The 24,526-nt window shown below is 32.9% G+C and overlaps 4 protein-coding genes across 5 annotated transcripts; 1 reads left to right on the top strand and 3 right to left on the bottom strand.

Moving 5' to 3' along the window:
• Window positions 1–1,471: 1,471 nt before the first annotated feature.
• Window positions 1,472–8,562, bottom strand: LOC106672137 (RNA pseudouridylate synthase domain-containing protein 1-like). The gene is made up of 4 exons (XM_014403315.2): window positions 8,177–8,562; window positions 4,707–4,950; window positions 1,770–2,043; window positions 1,472–1,715 (listed from the first exon to the last, which is right to left on the bottom strand). Exons 1-4 carry the CDS (start codon window positions 8,357–8,359, stop codon window positions 1,577–1,579), a joined length of 840 nt encoding a protein of 279 aa, XP_014258801.1. The 5' UTR covers window positions 8,360–8,562; the 3' UTR covers window positions 1,472–1,576.
• A 2,000-nt stretch (window positions 8,563–10,562) lies between these two features.
• LOC106672116 lies at window positions 10,563–11,836 on the bottom strand. Its single transcript, XM_014403287.2, has 3 exons — window positions 11,646–11,836; window positions 11,412–11,545; window positions 10,563–11,350 (listed from the first exon to the last, which is right to left on the bottom strand). Exons 1-3 carry the CDS (start codon window positions 11,833–11,835, stop codon window positions 11,081–11,083), a joined length of 594 nt encoding a protein of 197 aa, XP_014258773.1. The 5' UTR covers window position 11,836; the 3' UTR covers window positions 10,563–11,080.
• Window positions 11,837–11,863: 27 nt separating this feature from the next.
• Window positions 11,864–24,521, bottom strand: LOC106672113 (isoleucine--tRNA ligase, mitochondrial). Its single transcript, XM_014403281.2, has 17 exons — window positions 24,242–24,521; window positions 21,591–21,713; window positions 21,357–21,513; window positions 21,150–21,301; window positions 21,026–21,075; window positions 20,664–20,971; window positions 20,350–20,516; window positions 20,057–20,293; window positions 19,841–19,995; window positions 19,656–19,788; window positions 19,441–19,598; window positions 13,115–13,258; window positions 12,831–13,047; window positions 12,660–12,766; window positions 12,453–12,598; window positions 12,193–12,389; window positions 11,864–12,134 (listed from the first exon to the last, which is right to left on the bottom strand). The coding sequence occupies exons 1-17, from the start codon at window positions 24,431–24,433 to the stop codon at window positions 11,913–11,915; spliced, it is 2,865 nt and encodes a 954-aa protein (XP_014258767.1). The 5' UTR covers window positions 24,434–24,521; the 3' UTR covers window positions 11,864–11,912.
• Window positions 15,048–16,992, top strand: LOC106672115. 2 transcript variants are annotated; one of them, XM_014403286.2, is made up of 3 exons: window positions 15,050–15,276; window positions 15,339–15,448; window positions 15,515–16,992. In XM_014403286.2, exons 2-3 carry the CDS (start codon window positions 15,406–15,408, stop codon window positions 16,102–16,104), a joined length of 633 nt encoding a protein of 210 aa, XP_014258772.1. In that variant the 5' UTR covers window positions 15,050–15,276; window positions 15,339–15,405; the 3' UTR covers window positions 16,105–16,992. The 2 variants fall into 2 exon arrangements, with proteins under 2 accessions (XP_014258771.1, XP_014258772.1); XM_014403285.2 differs by having other exon boundaries at window positions 15,048–15,448.
• Window positions 24,522–24,526: the final 5 nt, after the last annotated feature.

The following is a 24,526-nucleotide window of genomic DNA, read 5'->3' as shown; positions in this document are numbered from 1 at the left end:
CTAATTAATTGTAGACTACACCCTTACTTTTCTCCCCTTTGGTAAATGTATTTTTTTCATAATGGCACATTTGAAAATTGTCTTTCGATGAAAGCTTGTTTATTGACTCGTTTCGTTGTAAATATGTGTTTATTGTATTTCTAAAGACTCAAAGAAGAAGAAAGATTAAAAAATCAATAATCGTTTCTTTATTAAAAAAAAAAACCAAACGATTTAGAAACTATGCTTTCCCTTATCAGTTTAATATATTTTTATAACAATTAGAGGTGCCTTGTGTTATCAAGTGTTATTATTTGAAAAAAAATCTTAATATGTAATAAAATGTATACAATCCTGTAAATATAATTAGTGGAAGAAAAATAATATATAGAAAGTATTATTTAGACGGGTTTGAACAAATATTATACTAACACTAAACAATGTAATTTTTGTAGAATTGGTTCAAAAAGTGGTGTTTTTAGAGGAAAATTTTGTTCTGTGATAAAAAAAACAACCTAATTTTAATACTCCTCTGTCAGTGAAATGCAAAATACCTTTTTATCTTTACCAGTACAGAAAATACACGCATTAAAAAATCCAAGAGACTACATATTGTTAAAATATGTAATCAAATATGTAACAAGTTTAAAAAAAATTGTTGAATTTTTAAAAATATATTTACAAAACCCACATAGTTGATTCGAGATGAACAAATTTTATAACGGAAACTTTGTCTTGTACAGTAAAAAAAAATTTTGTTATACACTTATCGCTCTGTATTTTTAGGTGATATATTATAAATAATTTTTCCCCCTTGTTTATTATTATGTTATAATCTATTTAGAGTATTTTATTGCTTTTGGATAGAAGGCTTACGGCATTGTTGAACTTATGGATTTCTTTCCTTCCCCAGCCATTTTTATAATTAAAGCGCCTTATTGAAACTTGTTTAATTCCCTAGTCTCTGAATGCCAATTTGCAGTTTTATTTAAATAATATAAGTTTTATCTTTAATTATTGAAAAAAAATAATGCATGTGATTTATTTAGCATTAACAGTTTATGATTTAATTATAATATTAAAAAACAAAAATATTTTCCAGGATCTTTTATGATTTTTTTTAATATATAATTTTATTAACCAGTTCCTTTAACACTTATCAAAATTAGCGCTGCCCCCTAATTTAAGTTTTATTTGAACTTGTATGTAAACCCAGTTTTTATTTAAATCTTTTGAGATAGAAATGAAAATAAAATGATATTAGAAAATATAAATTTTGTAGTATCTCTTATTCATTTAAAAATTGTATCCTTTTAATTTTTGTATTTTAAAACAACTGTTGCTCAATAAGTTATTATGGGCAAAGGTTAGAGTAGTTTGACACAGGGAGACAGCGTCGATGTCAAACTTAAAATATTTAAAAAATTGGCTTTTTTCTTTTCTCAAAAACACCTGCCCCCTGGGATTTTATATGACCTCTGTTAATGTGAACTCCAGTAAAAAATTATTTTATTCATTCAAAAATTATATATTTGTATCTGAGATACACTTTGACACAATTGTTCTTATCTTAAAACTAAACTATTTCCAATTGAAGTCAGCTTATCCCACTCAATTTCATAAAAGCCTCAGCCCCTAAAGAATTGATAGATTCTATAGAAATCCATTTGTTGCATTTTGAGAATGGATCTGGCGTCTCGATGTCCAGGCACTCCACATTGTTAGGAAGCACAAGCCTGAAAAAAGATAATAAACATCTAAAAATAAATATTCCTTATATAAAAATATACTTAAGAGCGTGTAAATATGTTCGGATAGGGCTGATGTCGCGTTGTCTGCTGTAAGTAAAATCGCCGATGATTGTGTGGCCCAAGTAGGCGCAATGAACCCTCAGCTGATGCCTTCTTCCAGTTATCGGCTGCATGAGTATTTTACTCGCTGGGTAGGAGTCGTACAGGCCCCTCTCGAGTACGAGGATCCTCGTTTGGGCCGAACGTGGGTTCAAGCAGGTTTCATTCACTGTCGTCATACGGTGGCTCCCAAATTGCTCACTGGCAACCTCTCCTTTAACACAACATAGCTAATTATAGAAAATTATTTTACTTTAGAACATATTTCCTATGTGAGAGATAAAGAACTGAAGAAGCACTAAACCACCTTGATGAGGATGATGAGGAGAAATCTAGGAAGAGGGGTATTGTATTCTCCAAGCTCTGGAGTCCTGGTCCCCCTATGTTATTAAGCAGTTGCTTTGCATTCGAAGATAATCTGGGTGTTCTTTAATTATGAGCTTACTGTCACGACTCAGGAGATCGCGCGACACGGGAACCGTGGAATCCTTTCCTGACTCAATTTAATAAAATTTTCGCGAGATTTCAAGTTGTCACAAATAAAATTGATAAATATTTTTACAGATAGGACATATTGCCGCTTGGTCTGGGGGAGACGAATTTTTACAGGCAAAACAACTTTCTATAGTTAAGGTAGACTTATTTTGTCCAAGCTTTCTGAAGACATGATCAAAGATAAAATTAAATTTGTTTTCTTTGAGAAAAGAAAAAAAAAATTTTTAAGCAATGAATATTTCAGCCCTCACACGTGTATTTGTAGGGTCCAAAATCCGCAAAGATAAATTGTCACAAACGAGTTGTTTTAAACGGCGATTTTCCTCGTCTGCAGTTTAGGGATGGTTAAAATTCATGCAAGATTAAGAAAATATTATTTTGAAAAGCTATTAGTAACATAAAATAATTTCTTATAACACATAAAATTGAAAATACATTATTAGGATTAATGGATAAACTAAAAAAAATTCTTTCAGGAAAAATGGATGGATCGAGGATCGCTCTGCTACCAGGTGGTACGACCTCCTCGTCTCGCTTTTATGAGACGGAAAATTACGGATTTAGGGATTTTAATTAAAATGTTAAAACTAAAAGTAATTCTATATTGTTAGAAATGAAATTATTACAATTGTAAGAAACAAATATTTTCAAAGGATGCCTTGATTTGTTTTATTTTTATTACCCTGCATTCAACTGGGTCTCCTCCGCAGCAGGTCTTTCTCCGAAAACGTCCTTGGCGCTAATTGGCCAATTGCGGCGGAGTCTCCTTTCCCGTTGAAAAAGGGGGGACACACCCCCACTTCCACGATTCCCATGTCGCGCGATCTCCTGAGTTGTGACGTTACTATGTGTGACATTTCTGAGCTTATTTACCAAAACATCAAATTTTGTTTTGGGACCCTTCTGGCATGGAATCTTTTTAGCTGCTAGTTACCAGGACTTTTGCCAGCACTAGTTCTCCCCCCCCCCCGATATTCTGCTGATAATGCCAAACCTCATTCACACTAATAAAATACATATTGATACCTATCATACTATATATATGTAAAATTCAAAACTTAGCAGCTACTGGATTAATATTTCGCCCGTGCCTCCTGCCTTTTACTCTAAAAACACTTAACCTAAAGCTAACCTAGTTTAGAGGATCTGTGAGGAACTCGATATTCCACCAAAACCCACCCACACATACTCAACACTCACGATAATAAATACATTCATTCAAGACACAAAACACTCACAGAAAAATCGTTACCTAGTTTAGTGGTTCTGATGGGTACTCTACATTCCAACACAACCAGCGTACCTATTCAACACTCACGCTAATAAATACATTCATTTCAGGTAGGAAAAAAGTGTGGAAGAGTCTTGTTATCCGAAAAAGGTTCTGGGCCTATATATGGTCTTGGCATATCCTCTGGCCAGTTTGTATGATTGTTCCTTACTCAAAATTCCTTTGTGCTCTGGCACCTAAGGTATTGTCATGTTGTTGTGTTTTCTGTTTTATGACGTTTTGATGTGAAATGTGCTGATGCTTTTAGGGCTACTTGACTTTCTGATCTTATGAGGATATTTTGTCAGCGTAACCTCTTTTAGTATTTTCTATGGCACACATTCATAATATTTTTATATTATCAGGTATTTCAGCTTAAAATATTGAGGTGTACTTCGTATTTTGGGCTTGCACAGGACGATGGGCTGGTACTTTCGTTATTTTAAAACCATCTGGATTATAATTATATTTGGTTTTCTCCTGAATTATTCTTCTCCTTCATGGCCTATTAAAACTTTATAGGATGTTTGCGGGCCATGTTTCATGTGTGATGCCAATTTCTAGGAATGGGTGACTGATTTAATTTGCTATTGCTGTACGCTAGAACCTGTTTCATCCCCACCCAATTTTTGGAGTCTGTAGGAGCTTTTATCAGCTTCTGGAGGCTGGCAGGCTCCGGCCCTTGTGATCCTCCTCATACAGATCCACTGCTTTTAGTCGCTCCCTCCTTATCCGTTCCTTTAAATTCTGGATTTATTTGTTAATTTTTCCCCCTTCTTATTTAATTAAGCATTGTTTAATTTATTTTTATACTGTTACATTTAAATCATTATTTACATATTCATTTTGACACGAATTATGCCAAAATTTGTACTTTTTTGTTATTCAAGGGATCCGCAAGCCCCAGAATAAAATTTATTTTTTCTTATTCTTCTTGTAAATAAATTTGAATTTTTACAAATAAAATCAAAATACAAGCAGACTTTTTTTAAAATTTGATCGTACCTTGTTCAACTATTTTACATCAGATGTGTTTTATCAAGTTGTCATTTATTTTATCACTTACTTAAAAAATGCCAAGCATGATGATAAAACAGCACAAAAATCGTTACCTATGGGAATATCGACGGACAGTATTTCCTGGCTGACGTGTCCTCTTACGAGGGCTAGATAGTACTTCTGGACGGCCCTCCTCTCGAAAGCTGTAGTCGCAGCCTTGCACGCCTTTTTGTTCAGAGCGATGCATATCACACCGCTTGTGACATAGTCGAGCCTGTGGACGAAGTAAAAGTCGTGCTGAAGTTTTGGGTTTATCAGGCCGGGGAATTCGTGGCTGAGCCGCCTGTGAAGAGATCCCTGCAAATGCGATTTCAATTTTAATTGAATGATGGGTGAATTTAAAACAGGGGGGATATATTTCAGTATAATTGAAAGCATTCTCTTCATTAATCATTGATCTTCAACCCTTATTCTCAAATCTTGCGATAAAACTGCCTATATTTTGTAAGTAGAATTTCCTTGCAAATTGTTCACTCGTTAGTAAATACTTCAAACCGAACAGTTTTTAAATAATAATTATAATGCAATATTGTAAGGAAGAAAGGATGAATTAATTGACCATCAGGATAAGTACAAAACTTTGAACAAATTTTATTATTATTATTTTATTGTCTTAATTTTATAAGACTTGTTCATTTCAGCTTGATCCAAAACCCTTACGATGTTGGATGCGGCTATCATCAACAACCGTAAATGCTCAGATTATCTTATAGTGTTGAATGAATGGTTATATTTATTTGTCTCTCCAATAAAACCATTTCATAAGCCTGACAAGATGACAGTGTGCTTGGTCACCGACGCATTGGTTCCAGACATTTAACAAATCGAAGGCAGTGTGTGAGAATAGACAGCACAGACAATAAAATAGAAGATGTACATGGAGTACCTCAAGGGTCGGTGCTGGGATCAATCTATTTTTTGCTTTACATTAATGATTTACGACTCACCATGGCCTGAAAGGTATCCCGACTGTCTTTGCTTATGATATATCAGTTGAATATTCAGTAAGAACGTGGAAGGAGGTAGAGGAGCATATACAATTTTAAAAAACAACCTAAATTTTTTTAAGCAATGATTTTGCAAAATATTGTTTTTCTCTTAATATGAAATCTATTCAAAGACTACATACAGGGATATAAAAGTCTAATTTCATTATTCAGGTTGTACTGATCTTACGAATTGTAATAATTGTTTCAATATTGAAAAAGTTGATAAAACAACATACTTGTCAATATAGTCAATTAAAGCGGTTCGCACGCAGAGGGATAGTTAAAAAAAAGTTGTTGCATGGCCTAAGGAAGATATATTTTTTTACGCAATTAATACTATAGAGCCTTCCATCTTGAAGTTTATTATGCCCTTATCCAGTCCCATTTTTAAAAATTCAAATTTATTTACAGGATGAATAAGAAAAAAATAAATTTTATTCTGGGGCATGGGATCCCTGGAATAACAAAAAAGTACAAATTTTGGCACAAATTTATGTCAAAATGAATATAAATTAAAATAAATTAAACGTACTTAATTAAATAAGAAGGGGAAAAATTAACAATTAAATCCAGAATTTATAGGTTAAGGAAGGAGTGACTAAAAGCAGTGGATCTGTATGAGGAGGGAGGGGGTAGAGATCACAAAGGCAGGAAACAGTATGTAGAAGACTTAAATATAAATATAGAAAGAGGAATGGGAAGAAATTGTCTAAAACTATGGTTCTTCCCATTTTAGAATACTTAGAGTAGATACTTAGAAAATTCTAAGTAATTCAATAGAAAATGTTCAGAGATAATTTATTCATACTCTTTGGTTTAAAATTACTAGAATTTGGATCACCGCATAGACTTATTAACGCAGAACTACAACTGCTAAACATAAAAGGACAAAATAATAGCCTGATATTTTCTTACAAACTATTAAATAGCATGATCGACTGTCCACTATTAATCAATTTGCTAAATTTCCATGTTTCACAGTGTAACACCAAACAAAAAATATTTACAAAATTTAATTATAATATAAATTATTTATAATTTTGCCAGATTCCTCGACTCATGGAAACTAGTAATAAACTTCCTTTATATTGCGACACTTTTTACCTTTCCATAAGTCACTTTAAACATTTAAAAAATATATATTGATCATGGCGATTGTGTTTGATTTGTTTTTATATTTCAGTGGTTTTCGTTAAATTTTTTTTTTTCATATTTTTTCATCACTTTTTATATATTTTTATACACAAGTGTATTATAACACAATACTTACAATATTTTATTTGCATTTGTTATGTTGAATATGTCCATATTTTTAATTATTGTTATATGTATATTAGTATTTACCATATTTGTTTAGTGGTCATAATTGACCATATATTGACCAAGGTGGGGTTGAGATGGGAAGTTAGTGTCCGAGTAGATCAAAGTCATAATAGCTCAAGTGGCGTATCTAGCACGAAGGTCGTGGGTTCGAATCCCGCTCGTGACACTGACTTTTTTATCTCAACTAAAAACCACAATTAATTGAACTATATATAATTAATAATGAATAATTGAAACATAAGTAATAATTCCAATTAATTATTCTATCTAAGGATTTTTTTATCTCAACCAAAAATCTTAGATAAAAAGAATAATTAATTGGAATAATAATATAGTCAATTATGACCACTAAACAAATATGAGTAAATACTAACACACATATAACAATAATTAAAAATATGGACATATTCAGCATAACAAATGCAAATAAAATATTGTATGTATTGTGTTATAATACACGTGTATAAAAATATATAAAAAGTGATGAAAAAATATGATAAAAATTTAATGAAAACCACAGAAATATAAAAACAAATCAAACACAATTGCCATGATCAATATATTTTTTAAATGTTTAAAGGGACTTATGGAAAGGTAAAAAGTGTCGCAATATAAAGGAAGTTAATTACAGTTTCCATGAGTCAAGGAATCAGACTAAATTTTAAATAATTTATATTATAATTAAATTTTGTAAATATTTTTTGTTTGGTGTTACACTGTGAAACATGGAAATTTAGCAAATTGCTTAATAATGGATAGATGATCATGCTATTTAATAGTGTGTAAGAAAATATCAGGCTATTATTTTGTCCTTTTATGTTTAGCGGTTGTAGTTCTGCGTGATCCAAATTTTAAACCAGAGAGTATGAATAAATTATCTCTGAACATTTTCTATTGAATTACTAGTATTTTCTCACGTGTGACCAAACAACTGAACTGTATTCTAAAACGGGAAGAACCATAGTTTTAAACATTACAATTATAGTTTCTGCATCCATAAAATTTTTTTGTAGTTCTACGTACGAAGCCTAAAATTTGATTTGCCTTATTTACTATGTTATAAGTGATATAAATTCAACCATTTTCACTTATCCATCTCAGTGGACAATGATCATAGTAAATAATAGCGTAAAGAAGCTTAAATAAAATTAAAACATCCATAAATAAACATCAAAAACCAAATGAAAACAATATTTATTTATATGACTTACAGATACCGTCGGGTCATTGCTGTTGATAAGCACATCATGCTCTTTGCTCACAACAATGAAATTATCACTTTTGTGAAGTATCACTAAACCGTTTTTCCTTTCGGTGAAAAGTTTCTTGTAAATAACAGACCAAAAATTGCTATAAAAAAATATCAATTTTATTAATTCTTCGATGATGTTCATATCCGGGGCAAAGACGATCAATCACTTATCATAGTTTTTAATATTGGGAATAAAATCGATTTTCGACCCTTGCTAGTTGGTCAATCTTTTATTTTAAATTGTCAGTTTGTCATAATTTAAACGAATTTTAAGCGTTTATTGGGTATAAAAAAACTTCAAATTATAACCGGTCGGCGTATTCTGTAACCCAATTTTATCAGCAAAAGGGGAAAATAAGCGGGCCTTTTGAACTTGATGAAAAATCAAGCCACTTTTTATTTTTAAATAAATTTGTCAAATAAAAAAAACATGGTCTAGTTTTATAACAATAAGTAGAAATGGAATAGATGATATAAATTCAGTGTTTAGGACCGCCATCATCAGAGTTTTAGGACCGCCATCATCAGGTTTTATTGAATTTTTAATTGGTCTTTTGCTTCGTCATGCTTTCTCGCATCAAAATTATTTAAATAAAGGCTAAATTAAGTGTCATTTGTTTCAAAAACATGTTTAAAAAAAGGCTTCCATTAACATTTTCAAATTTTCACCATGAGAACCTTAAGCTAAAAGCACCCTCATTAAAACTTGCTGAAGATTGATAGCATCAATGCTGAAAAGCAGCAAAATGGAGGCCTCCATATTCATAATGAAATCCTGAAAATGATAAAAAATTAATGAGATGGCTACAAAAAATTCCAATAATTAAAAGAAAATGTTCCTAGATAAATAACAAGAGATGTTTAGAATAATTAAAAACGCTGAAAATAAAAGGGCCTTTTTATGTTATAAATGTAGACGGATCTAAAACGATTGATTTTAATGTACCAAAACCTCTAGACCCCACATCGTCATTATTCCAAGCTGAGATTCACTTCATTCGAAAAGAAATACTCAAAAAAATAATAAAATGTGCATGGATATACTCTCATGCACCCAAGCAGCATTAAAGCTAGATAGGGAATGAACCTATGGATCACTAATCAGGTGGAACAAAGCTCAACAAAAGTAGCTACCCAAACATTAGGCAGCATACAAAGACTAGCAAATTTATGTAACACAGGGGCAATGAGAACAACCCCTACAAACGCATTAGAAACTTTGCTAAACCTACCTCCACTGGAAATATTCATACAAGGAGAGGCTAGGAAAAGCTCACTTAGGCTCCAGAAACAATTAAATTGGAAAGGAACTAAACAATTTGGGCATTCAACCATAATCAACAAAATCAGACACCCATTATTAGAAATTAATTAATGGGTATTAATAGAAATGGGGACTGATTATATGATCCCGGAAACAATCTTCACAACTTCCTATATAGTCTCAATGGACTATAAAGGAGAGGAAGAACACAGAAGAGCATCAGATACAATGATATGGTACACAGATGGCTCCAAAACAAACGAAGGAACCGGATCAGGCGCTTTCTGTACAAGCCCAAAACATGAGCAATCAAACTCATTAAGGAAGTACACTTCGGTCTTTCAAGCGGAAATACATGCCTTCAATGCTTGTGCCCTGGAAAAATCTTAAAAGAGGTTACACTGACAAAAAATCCTCATAAGATCAGATAGCCAAGCAGCCATTAAAGCATTAGCATGTAAAAGAATCACATAAAAATTAGTCAGTGAATGCATCCAAAATCTCCAAAACCTGGGGAAACACAACAAACTGATATCTTGGGTGCCAGGGCACAGGGGAATTTTGGGTAATGAGAAAGCAGACAGACTGGCCAGAGGAGGATCTGCAAGACCATACATAGACCCCGAACCTATTCTTGGGATAATAAAAACATATGTAGAATCCTCCATCACAGAATGGATCCAAACAAACCAAAATAAGTGGATAAACTCTAGCGGTGCTAGACATAGTAAACTTATGATAAAACAACCCTCACCGAGACTGGCAAAAACACTGCTGCAATTGGAGAGAGCCAAACTCAGAGGAGTGGTAGGACTACTAACCGGTCACTGGTATCTGAGAAAACATCTACACAACATGGGTATATACAGCGATGATCCCATTTGCAGTTTATTTAATGAGGAGGAGGAAACAGCCACTCATATCATCTTCGAATGCGAAGCAACAGCTCAATGGAAGTTTAACCTTATGTACGGAAAAAACTTAGGGGAATCAAATTCCAACAGCAACAGTCAATGACCTGATACTTCTAAGAAGCAGGATTGAGTCTATTGACTGAACTAAGGAACTAGGAAGGTACAATAAGCCAGAAGGCTGCAGTGCCTAGGGAGTACAAACCCCACTTCCTAGTATTCTTTTCTCCCATACTATACCATAGACAGGGTATGGTAATGTATCAATTCCTGAGAAAACAAAATATGGCCATTTTGATGTGGATGGTACACAACTGGACCGAAGACTGTGCAGATATTTTTAGGAAGAATAAACAGTGGAATATCTCCTCTTGGTGCGTAGGCCTACACAGACAGGAAAAGAAAAGACCTGAAAACAGGCTGGCTTACGAGTGCCAAGTTTTGGAATCTGGTAAAAAGCTTTAAGATAAATGAAGATCTCTAGACAATGATGGAGAGTGCACAAGAATACCTCGTCAGTGAGCAAGGACGTAGATGTGACTCAACATATTTTTAAATTTCTAAAGAATATATGTGTTTCAGGTTCTTCCTCAAATTATAATAGCGATTGGTTCTCAACGTTACGTTTCATGAAAAGAGAAAAATATATAATTTGTTTTATTTTTATTAAGACGTATTTTTATATTAATCAATAATTTCTGAAGTGATTTGTTGTCGGTACTCTTATTGTCAATGTGCTGTCAGGTCCGACTGAAAAGACCAACTTGTGCCAGTCGAACGCGCCCGGGATGGTGTACTCCCTGTAAATGACCCTCCTGAGCCCGTGTGCTTCCGTCGTCTGGGTGCGTTTGATCAGATCGAACTCCTGAACATCGACGCTCAGCCCTCCATTTATCGGTCTGACATCGACCCTACCCCTGCCTTCCTGTACACCTACATTTTTCACATCTATGTACATCTGAAATAACACGACAGTTACTTTTTTTTTTTTCTTTAAATAATATTTCATGTTATCTTACAAAGAGATATAGGTTTGTAAAATTGAAAATTGTCGGTAGTAGATTGTTGCCATCGTCGAATGGATCGTTTGGCAGTACTTCAATTGTGTTTTGAGCCTTTAGTGGAAATATTTTATTGGATAAATAAGTACCACCTAATAAAAAATTTTAAGAAAAGTCGTATCATAATAAAAAAATATATTGTTTAAAATAAATAATAAACTAAAAAATTCTTTAAGTTTTATCACAACATACCTTTGTACCCAGGACTGCTGTCAGGAGCTGTGGCAATGCATTGTTCCAATGATGCTAGATTTTTCCTCACTACGTCCAGATCTGGCTCGTCGTCAAACTCCGATTGTCTATTCCTTTCCAGTGTGACCATTGTGTAAAGATTTGGATTTTTGTTTTTGAAAATAAATAAACACAGCTGGTGATTTATCATTAAAATAAGGTAATTAAAGATTACAGTGTTTTTTTTAAGAATTACTTTATTTACAATTATATTCGATACATTTTTTTTTATGTACAACTACTAGCGTCTATGATTTGATCGCACCTTTGACAGAGTTCGTCTTTTGTGTCGGAACAGTAACGACGGCACCTTTCACAGTAGAATAAATCAGTGTGAACAACTTCGACCGTAAAGTTTTCGACTTCTTTGTCCAAGTACAATTCTACGCTGGACGCTTGAAGAAAACTGACCAGTTCTGAGTTTGACGATTTTTCTTCATTTTGTAATTTCTACAAAACGCAGATTAATTTATTGTGTTGATGATAGGTTAATATAATTGAAAAGTACCTTTAGATGTTTCCAAACGTCCTTGCAGGCTTTAATGACACAAACAATCTGATTCTCGGTGAGATTCACAGGGCATTTATTTAAAAATTCTTTCTTGACTAAAAAAGCCTCTTTCATGACCTTATCAACATTTGGTTCAATTTTAAATGAATACGCATTAACATCTTTGATTTGTTGAAAGAAAAATGGAACATAATCTAAGAAAAATAAAAATAAAAATAAAAATGTCCTATTTTGATCAAATAAGTTAAAACTTTTACCCTGGTTGTGAGGGTGATTCATATATACTTCTTCAGCTAATATTGGCATAATAGGCGCAAATGACATCGTAAGAGTATTCAGTATATGGTACATGACATGCTGCACACTTTGCCTACTATTACTGCCTAAATCTTCACAGTACAATCTGCAAATATATTATAAACGTAAGTTGTTTAAATTACACAATGACTAAAAAAAAATAACACCTGTCTTTGGTAATGTGTAAGTAAAAAGAAGAAAGATCGTTTGCGAGAAAATTCACAATCCTTGAGCATACTTTATGAAATTGATAAGAAGCATAATATTCATCTATCTAAAATTTCAAAATTAAAATTACACAAATATAAAGTATAGAATTATAACTGTATTCAATGGACCTGTGATTTAAATTCTTTTAAGCTGTTGATCATGTACTGATCAATTAGTTCCATTTTTGGTGGTGCGTTGACTAGTTCGGTCGAGCAGCCGTGCAAAGAGCCGAGCAGGAATTTCAGTGTGTTGCGCAATTTTTTTACTGCTTCGGCGCTGTCATTCAATGCCGATTTGGATACGCGAATGCTTATATTCTGTGTGGCATGTGCTGCGACCCACCATCTGAAAACACTTCCTTTAGCAAGAGGACATGCCTGCTAGTACAAATTAATGCTGTTGCCTAAGTTACCTGACAACGTCGACACCAAACGGTGGCTCTTTCTTGATATCCGACCCGCCGAAACACAAAACCTGGGGGTCTATAACATTCCCGAGAGACTTTGACATTTTTTTACCTTGTTCATCCAAGGCGAATCCATGCACAAAAATGTTCCTAATAAAAAATTTGTTAATTACACAAAACAAATTTGTTTAAAAAATTAAATTAATGAAAAATAAACAACAATAGTATAAGGAAAATGTGACTAGCTATCAATTTAATTGTTTAATAATTTTTTGACATAATTTTGAAAATATCTATAATACTGAAGTCCCCAGGCCAGATTGGAGCTAGAGCTGAAGCAAAAAAGCATGATAGGCAGATCATAAATGACCAAGCTACAGGAAGAAATCCCACAATTTGGATCTAAAGGTTCACATGTTTTTAGACCTGGCTGGCAATGATTCAACACAATTTTAGTACAACACATTTTATAGTATTCCTGTGTAAAGGGTTCAATGTATTTCATCGAGTCAATGCACAGGACATGCTTGCAGGACATGGATGGGTAAATAAATAAATACAACTATGAGTCAATCATTCACACCAAGGAAAACAATACGGTTGGTTAGATGAACTAGGAAGTAGCGGAAAATTAAAATAAAAGGCAAAATAAAATAGAAAGAGATGGGAGAGGCCTTTCGTTTATGATTATTTTGGTCTGATAGAACAAGGACAGCAAGATCAAAGGCTTCCCTCACTTCTAGGAAAGCATCCTAGTCACATTCCTTCAGCTTGAGAGAAGTGATGATATCTGATTATCTGCCACTCTGTGTAACTGTTGAATGGTACAATTCAATGACACTCGAGCTTAAAAGGATGGTGTATATGTGTTTTAAAAGTAAATGGTTAGGGATTAAAGTGTAGCATATATGATACACCTTCAGATCATCTGTATACTCCCATCAAATTTCCACTTGTTTCTGACCTCTATCCACCTAAACATAGTACCGCTAAATTCACTCGTTAATTCCTCATCCGTGCCTCCTACCTAAGGAATTTCCTTCCTTACTATATCTGCCCCATCCCTTTCCACCTTTATGTCCATTCTTTTTGATTTCCTCTATTCTTTACAACTTGGAACTGAATTTTTCAAAGTAGAGTATTTTGACTTTATATGTATATATTTTTTTTAAATGTATCTTTGTATAGCTTTATCAGGCTTGATTATGTTGTATTCATTAATTAATTCTTCAAGGGCACTTCAAATCCAAGAATAAAGTTTATTTTTCATTTCAATTCTTTCTAGTTTCCCTTCTGGTTTCAATTTCCAATATTTGCCTGCAAATTTTCCTAATTTATCTTTCCATCTAGTGTATTGTCCTCCGTGATTTTTATTCTACACTGATTCCAAAATGTAGTTTGTGTTGTCCACCTGTTTCTTATACTTGTTGGCAAAATATTAACGCCATGCACAGGAAATACTAGAAAATGCTGAAAAGTGTAGTATCACACTGCCGGAAGATTTACCGTATACTTTTAGTTCCAAATAGGGAAATTTGTTATGTTTTTTGTATTGTCCATCTGTTTCTCATCTTGCAAACATGTCCTGGGTCTGGCTATCATCGCTGTTTGGTCTGATTGGATGATAGGAAGACCAAAATGTTTGGAAATGACAAAATTTCAAATTTTGTCAGTTTGTTTCCAACAAAGACACAAATTATTATTTTCCTATGAGCATAGAATAACCAATCTTAATCAAGACCAAAAAATAAATTTCTAGTAAAAGGATATTTAAAAACAATAATATTTTGTTTGTTTTATAATCAACAAATTGATTTATTAATGTGTAAGTAATTAAAAACAAATGAATTAAGAGTGGACCATCCCAGATTGCCCTGTATGTCTCTCCACCCATAATCTTAAATATTTTTGTAAATGTTATTTCACATAGTGTATTGAAAATTATAAATATTCTTACTACTGTATGTTACTAGAATTATGCTAAATTTTCTTTTTGTGACGTCTCATGAGACAACGTGTAAAAGTAATAACCTTCTCGCGTACGGCAGTAAGGTTATTACTTCTATCAATTAGAAGCCAAGAAATAAGCTCTCAAGCATAAGTGGATCTAAATAAAAAATAAATAACAAAAATTTCCTAGATAATATGTAAAACACAATTTTTCAGCTGTAATAATAAAAATTTCACAAAAATGAGATAAATGTAATATGGATATTACTAATTTGATCAGATCGGTCCGATGCAGAGAACCAATCTGGAACCGTCAGCATCCTCAGTATAAGGACAGGGAATATTCCATGTTCCTATGGTCTCAGGTAGCTTCAGAAGTCGGAGTAGATGGTAATTTGTATTTACATATTAAAAAAATGCCAACTAGAAAAAATATATTTAAGTTTTTGTTTTTAGTGGAAACTGCGAGGTATAAATGGAGAGGGTTGCGAGACACATTTCGAGTACAGCTGAGAAAATTGAACCAACCACAAGCCAAGAGGCCGAAAAGTCAATTGCCTCAGAAGTGGGAATATTTTGACGAAATGAATTTCGTCAAAGAGCAGATCTACATCGATGTCAACAGGAAGAAATACTACGACAAAGAGAAGATGAGTGAAATCAAAGACGACGAAGACGAGTCAAAAGACGAAGGCGAGGAGGATTTCGAAGAGACGGAGAAAAGTGACGAAGCCGCCGAAGACTACCAAGGCCTCGCCGATTTCTGCATCACCGAGGTCAGGGAGGACACGGGATGCCTCGAGTTCGATTATAACGACGAGAGAAACTCTGATGTTTCAGAAGAGGAGTTGACGTTACTTAACAAACCGCATATGAACTACCTGCTCCAGAGGAAACTCAGATCCCTTCAAGACGACAACTACTGCTTCCTCATGAGCGTGCTTCCACAACTCAAATCACTTCCGAACAAAGAGAAACTCTACATACGAATCAAAATTCAAGAAATGTTATTAGCTGAAATATTAAATCTAGAAAACCAAAAGTAACGCATTATTTATTTAAAACGTTTGATCTCATTTGATGATATTTAAGACTTCTTTTTTATTTATTTATTTATTTAATTTACGCTTATTTGGATTAATGTAAAATTAGTTGTACAAGTATAAAAAGCTTTAATAGTTACAATATTACAAACCTTTTAAAGCCAGGGGCATTGAATTTAATTCATGTATTACAAATTGTAGCCACAGAATGTATTCTGTGAACCCAGGCCTTAAGAGGAAAATTATTAACGAAAAAAACCAAGAACAACTACAAAAAGTTCAACTATAAAGTTTTCATTTAAGTCAAAGCATGTAGTTGTAAGAATTTAAATAAATTCCTTGATATGTTTCTTTAATACAAAAATTTACTTTGACTGTAGAAAAACTGTTCTTCTATTCACTTTGATAGATAATTTGTAATTGCTTATTACATTTTATTATTTTAAAATTTATATAAATCAAAAAAATTGCCAAAGATTTATGTTTAAATTTTAAACCAATAACAATACGTCTAGCAAGGTAAAAGGTTAAGAAAAGGAAAACGATAATCGCACATCACCAGAAGTTTATCTTTAATATAATTGTAGATCCGTCCATTTATTTATTTAAACAGTACTTTCAAAATAAAACTTGTGCAATTACAAAATACCACATTTCAATTGTATCTTTGGGTACAAAAGTACATTATTGATTTGATCACAGTTATCTTTTATAATTAAGGATCCTGAGTGTAATAAAATGTATGTTTTGATACATTGTATTTTTTAAAATAAAAGTCCATTTTAAATTATTATTTGTGTTTAAATAAGGAGAAAAAAGAACGGGATTTGACTTGAAGATGGGAACCTATGTATTGTGACTGAGTGTATACATATATATTTTTTTTCCATATGTACTTTTTTATTTTAATACTCAAACCTATTTTTCCAGTTAAATGTATAAATTATGCTGATCAAATGTTATCATTCTAGGTAATATCTTTCAATTAATTATGGTTTTTAGTTGAGATAAAAAAGTCAGTGTGACGAGCGGGAGTTGAACCCACGATCTTTGGTTAGATACGCCGCTGTTCTACCACTTGAGCTATCGTGACTTCGATCTACTCGGACACTAACTTGACACTGACTTTTTTATCTCAACTAAAAACCTTAGTTAAGTGAAAGATATTAATTGGTCAAGCGGACCACGAAAACTAGTGAATTCTAGGTAATAATGGTCTATTTGTATCGTACATTTGAATTAATACTAAAATATTTTTTATATTTTAGTATTAAAATGTACTAAAATATTTTTTATATTTTAGTATTAAAATATACTAAAATATTTTTTATATTTTAGTATTAAAATATACTAAAAAATATAAGTTTTCTATATATACATTTTTATATACATTGTATATACTGTATAGTATATAGTTTCTATATATACTATATATATACATTTTCCAAATTACAAACTGAGAGCACAAATGATGAAGTAACATAGATCAACAAGTTTCATGAAAATGTAAAATGTACACACTTTTGTATAATGTTTTGCCCTTGTTTTAAACTCATCATTATCAGGACTGTGAAATTGACAGTTACATAAGACACATTGAAAACAGGATATTTCACAGATTTTATTCTAGAATTTTTATTAATTTTTTTTGTTACGGCTATATAATCGAGCGATTCCTGATCTTCCTAATGATAATCTAAAAATAGAAAATAGTAAGTTGTGAGATTTCTTAATGTGGTCTGCAGTGTGATGAACCTGATAACTGGCCATTACCGATCGATGCCAGGGGAGGAAAATACTCTGTGAATTGACTTTTTTTTTTCATTTCAACATTTTTGGTGAAATTGTTTTATTCAGTTTAATCTTTTATTTAGCTATATGTTATATTTTTATTTAAAAATATCCAGTAAACAGCAAAAAGTAAAAATAACAATTGCAAGTATTTACTTACAAAAAAAAAAAAAACCACTGATGCAGACATCCAAAAGGCGCGAAATGCTGTCCAGTCAGCGCTCCATGAAATCAGCTCCTACTGTAAAACCTGGAAGCTCACAATCAACCCCAGCAAATGCGAAGCAAAAATATTTAGTCTGAGAAGACCCCGCAACCCAAACGAATTGAATATCGAAGGGACTAGCATTCCCTGGAACCCTCCCGACAGTGCTGTCAAGTACCTCGGAATAAAAATGGATAGGAGACTAAATTATAACATACACATTAATGGCAAACTGCAAGAAGGATACACCCGCCTCAGTATGTTGTACCCGTTAATGAATAGAAATCCAGGCTTAAGCCTGAAATATCTCTCCTGACTTATACATCCATCATAAGACCTTTGATGGGGTGCAAAATATGGAGGGCCGCCTCACCATACAAAATCAAAAGAATCCAGGTACTACAGAACAAAATTCTGAGGATTGCAGTAGACGCAGAGTGATTTGCGCATAATTCCCAGCTGCCTCAATAATTGCCACCTTCCATCGGTGAAACTATCCAAGAGAGATTCAGAAAGTTTCACTACAGCAGTAAAAGGAGCTGTACACTTCCAGCTGGGGAACAAGATCGCATCGAGGTTAAAGCCGCGTACCCTCCAGGATGTACTGGACATTGTTTGAATATAGCAGATAGTGGACATTATGCACATTTGTGCATGCATTTCCTCCATTGCTGAAAAAAGGCTCATGATAGACCAGATGAGAAGTATTTAATACAAGACAATCACTGTGTATAACTTGTACTAAGTTGGTCTAGTGTAATAAGTGTGTAAGTGTAAGTGTGTTAAAAAAATTAATAATAATATAAAAATAAAAAAATAATTTAGAGCTGTTGTTTGCCTTAAGTATGGCGGAAAGGCGGATGCCTAATAAAAAACCCTCAACATCCTCCGATCTCATACAGGGTAGACCCATATAATTAAAAGTCTAAAAAATATTACTTGGTGACTCTCTCACCTGTTACAGTAACACATTAATAAAATAATTAACAACTGAATCAACAGGTACTATATAAACCACCATAGACACATACAATTAATCCTTCAAGCCTATAAATACATTCACGTATATGTGTAGTAACTGTAGTTTTGAAATTTCCCAATACCTGATTCCTCATACTACAAACATGTTTACACAATACCTCGACTGCTTATTTTACGCTTAATGAATTTCAGCAATATTTTTAGAATAAAATTTCCTTACCCCTCTCTTTTAACCTAATAAAAGATTCGTGTGTGATATTAAAACATACATGGTTTGAAAATCTGCTCTCAGCAATAAGTCAGGGATGATCAAATTGTGAATTTATTATGGCTTAAAATAGAGGGGAAATGTCTGAACTTACTTGTACGGCGCTCTATCTTTTAACGCCACCGAAGTGAGGAGTGAGGACTGGAACCATCCTGTGAACTGGTCGATACCTTCGACGTACAAATCGGCTTGTTTGCCTTCTAAGACTGCTGACCATGATAAGCCGCTGTCTAGCCAGATATCGATGATGTCCTTTTTGTGGAAAAAAAATTAGCTATGTTTTAACACGGCAAAAAGTTTGCTACTTACTTCGCTTTTTGTAACTTGGTCCATGGGCAATTCTGATTTGAGTTCGTTCGGTATCAGGCTTTTCAAGTCCATCCACCACCAGCAATCAGACCCGTGTATTTTGATCAGTTCACATAAATGATCAACAAAATCTCTAAAAACAATTGAATTAACAAAAGAATTGAAAAATTATAAATTGAAGTTACTTTGTTACAACAGGCAAGCCGACAGAGTACAAAGCGGGTATTGGGACACCCCAGGCTCTTTGGCGAGATATACACCAATAAGGACGTTTTTCAAGTCTCGTTTGGAAACTGTCGTCTAAATTTTTTGGTACGATCTCAACATCCTGTAACACTTCCTAAAAAAAAAACTTTTGAAATAAAGCTGTCAAAAAATCCTAATAAAAAAAGAATATTTACTATGGCTCTTTGCTTAAGAATTTCAGTATCGATAAACCATTGTTTACTGGCTCTTAAAATGACAGGGGTTTTTGACCTCCAGTCGTAAGGATACGAGTGTATAATTGATTCTTCATTCAGTATGTCGTTTTTCAACATTTTAACAATTGTGTCGTTGCCTTCTTTCAAAACGAACAGCCCTTCCAAGTCGGGGCCTGCTTCGGGTAAATACTTGCCATTTTCATCCACTAGACAAAGCTAAAAAAAAATTCTCTTTTTTAAAAATGGTCTTGATTGATTGAAACTTTACTCACCACGCTCATTTTGTGAACCAGGGCTAATAAAAAGTCATCAGGGCCATGAGCGGGCGCTGTGTGGACGAGGCCGGTGCCGATATCAGAAGTGACATATTTGGCAGGGAGTAGGGGAAGTTCTTCACCGCTAATTGGATGTGTGTAAGAAGCTTCCTGCAAATTCATTCCTAAAATTGTAAAAAAAGAAAAGAGTTAATGTAATTATACTAAATTATCAGTAGTAATTAAAATTTTTCGAATAAAATTGTATTATAATGAACTTTAAAAAAGTATAATTCTTCCAAATTATTAGATAATCAGTACCAACTTCGTACCTGAAAATGAACTGATTATACTAAAATTTTTGTTGACCTTTTCCTTTAGTTTATCAGCTTGATCTTGCGCGACAATATAATAATCTTTTTCGCCAGAGAATTGGACAAGAAGGTAAGTGAAATAAGGATGGAAAGCGATGGCCTGGTTGGCAGGAAGAGTCCAAGGGGTTGTTGTCCATACCAAAGCGTAAACATCACCCTCCGTAACGGTGAAAGTTTCTGGCAACTTCTTCATCTTAAATCTTAATGTTATAGCACGACTTTTATGGTTTGGGTTATATTCGAGTTCTGCTTCTGCCAATGCAGTCCTTAATAAATAAAAAAATTAAAAAAGAGAAAAAAATAATAACAAATCTACTCACTTGGTAGAAGGTGACCAGAAGACAGGCTTAACTTCTCTATAAACATACCCCTAGAGAGTAGATTTTTTTTTTTTTAATTGTACATGTTTAATAAGATCAAAATAGTGCTTAAAAAAGAAAAAACCTTTTCATAAAGTTTATAGAACTGTTGCAGTTGATTGCAGACGTAATTTGGGTCGAAAGTATGATAACTATCATTGTCCCAATCTGCCATGACCCCCCACGAGCGAAAGACGTTTTTTTGGTCGTCGATCGTTTGTTTGGCAAAATTTCTCGCTAAAAACATCACATATAATACATCGCAGAGAAATATTTATATTACGATAAGTACCTTTTGCACGGACATCCAGCGGATCCAAATTCTGTTCCAAACTACTTGCCGTGAGGGCTTTCAGTTCGATGGGAAGCCCGTGACAATCCCAGCCGGGCTTAAAGTGTACTTTATGCCCGGCCAAAAGCTTCGACCGGTTTATTATGTCTTTCAAAATCTACAGATAATAATTAAATAAAATAAACATTTGAAATTTAATTAGAAAGATCTATTAGCAGGACAGGTGTTACTTGCTTTGTTAATGGCATGGCCCATATGTGGCATCCCGTTAGCGTACGGAGGTCCATCGTGCAAAACAAACTCTTCTCCTTTTACATTTTCTCTCTGCCATCTGTAAAGGCTCATAAAACCACAATTCTAAAACAAAAAGACATAAAATATAAATAAAAATCAACATATAAAGAATATAAAATTATATACATGCAATTATACAGTTCAAGTAAGTATATAAATATTTATTGTACTACTTCACGAGCTAAAACAATAAATTAAATAAAATAAATAAATAAACCAACAATGTTAACCTTTTAAACATATGTATTTTTATTATCCTCTATCCACGGAATATTAATATATGATAACTGCTGTTTCATCAGTTAAAAATAGATCATAATGATATCAAGAATATTTTTATGCTGAGCTGCAACATGTAATTTTCTCACTCAGCTCATATTTTATCTGCCTATTTCTGATATGTTCTATTTAATTTTTTTTTTTTACTGTTTCTAGCATTCACAATGCAAAGTAATACTCAGAGAACATCACTTTTAAGCAACAAAAACACTAATTACCAATAATGGTATATCTATATGTAAAAAATAATCCTTAGGGTGTTTTCTGTTTGGTCTATTTACTCCACAAATCTTATTTGACATACTAGCAGTCTGAGTTCGAATCCCTACATAGCTCTTGTAATTTAATTTGACTATAACTTTTTTATATTTTTGCATAAAATATAGTATAATACACTGTATAACCTTAAATAAAGTGGTTTGACACCTTGAACACCACACCCAAGGTGTCAACGAGCCCTTCTGTTTGACTGAAATTACTTTCATCATAGTTCTTGACATGTGAAGAAAGCCAAAATGTATGAAATTGAACTTTTGCCTCAACATTCCTGGCCTTGCACCTTCAGACTACCACCTCTTGTATGGTGGTTCATTTATTCAAGGAGAAAGGGTTTTATGTATTGGGAGACATTTTATGAAAGCGCTGGATTTACCAAGCATGTGTTAATCCGAATGATTTTTGATTGATTGGTTTTACTTAAAATTGAATCTATTTGCAATGTACAAAAACTAGATTCTGAAGTATTTGGCTCTTTGTTTGTTTAATCATCACTGATCATCTTGGTGTGCCAAATGCCATGATATATTATTTTATATTAAAATGAACCAAAAATTAAAATATAATGTTCAAAACTAAATTAATTTCTTAAAAAGTTAACTTTTTTATTAGTTCGATCTTCACTGATCAACCTGCTGTGCCGAATGCTATTTTGTGTGAAAACATATTTTTGCAGGTGTCAGGTCAAAGTGAAATGTTCTTTAAAGTGGTCATTCAAAAAAATAGGATTTTTATTTTATTTTAGTCCAATATTTACACTAAAAATTGTTGATGTTTTGTGCAATTAAAACTCTTTGGAAATAAAATATCAATATTAAATTGCTTAAAAAGCCCACTGAAATTTAAAAATTCAAATCAAACCCAAAAGATCAAATCAGTCTTTTGATATGAATCAAATTTACATTGTAAAATTTGATTTTTCCTTTCAATTTTGCATACATTTAATCGCAAAATTGCTTGAATTGACACAAAAATAGTAAAGAAAAATATTCAATACTGAAGAGGGCTGAAATAACATATTTTTAAAGAAAATTTCTTACAAAAAAAAAAAAAAAAGTTTTCCCTAACCAGCGGCGTATTCAGCTAAGATAGTGGGTTCGAATCCTGCTCATGACACTACCTTTTTCATCTCAATCAAGACTTTAGGTAAAAAGAATATTTAATTGAAATAATTATTATGGTCAATTATGCTAAACTTATATAGATTAATTAACAATAAAATCAAATTTCTTTGTCATATAATTAATTTCTTAAACATGTGAACTTTGTTATTAGTTTGATCATCTCTGATTATCCGGATGTGTGCGATATGATATTTTATGTGAAAATATGTTTTTTTGCAGGTGCCAGGTTAACATGTTTGCTTCAAGTAGTCGTACAATGATAAAGGCAATGAAACATCCGACAAAAAGAACATAAAATTAACCAAAAACTGTATTGTAGAAAAGCTGGATTCTGAAATATGATGCTGTTTTTGATCGTCACTGATCATACTGGTGTGGCAATAGCCCAATAGCCATAAGTCAGCTTATATTAAAATTAACAATAAACTCAAACTTTATCATATGATGTTTGTAATTAAATTAATTTCTTAAACATATGAACTTTGTTATTAGTTTGATCGCCACTGATTACGTGTGTGCCAAATACTATTTTTTGTGAGAACATGTTTTTGCATGTGCAAGGTCAAAGTGAAACAACTGAGACAAAGCACTGATAAGAACATAAAATTAATCATTCATCATTACATTTTTTATGCCTCATGTCTTTATTGTTATTATGTACATCATTGATCTTCGTGGTATGCTAGTAACCATTATGTTAGGGCTTGTTTTGGCCTTTTCAACTATTTATTTTTATACTTTTGTCAGGACAGAGTGAACCAGTAAACAGACTTTACGATGATGTTTCTGGTTTTTAAAGTTTGGGGCAGTACAGACAGAATACATAAACAGAAACCATTCATATCAGCCAATAATCAATGTAAATATTTCCAATCAGTCCATCGAAAATCGTTCAAATTACACGACATATACCTCGATAATGTATTTGTCCAGTTCGACCCTTTTTGCATGAGATTGCCATTGCTGGAACTTGGTCTTCGGTAGATTTATAGTTTCAGAATATTTCCTCTTTGCTTTACCGAGCTTGTGAGCTTTCAAGTGGGTGCTGACACTGAAATTCACCCTGGGGCACACGAGGCCGAATCTTTTCACGTTTAGAAACATTTTCTACAGATTCCGACTAGCGAGGCAGCATAGTTTAAAGGTTGGAACAGAAAAGGCGTTGGGGAAGGTTTCGCCTTATCAAAACGGGTTTCC

Source organism: Cimex lectularius, unplaced genomic scaffold, assembly GCF_000648675.2.
Source record: "Cimex lectularius strain Harlan isolate CLEC.00 unplaced genomic scaffold, Clec_2.1 scaffold93, whole genome shotgun sequence".
Classification (NCBI taxonomy): Eukaryota; Metazoa; Arthropoda; class Insecta; order Hemiptera; family Cimicidae; genus Cimex; species Cimex lectularius.
This window is presented reverse-complemented; position numbering and strand designations above follow the sequence as displayed.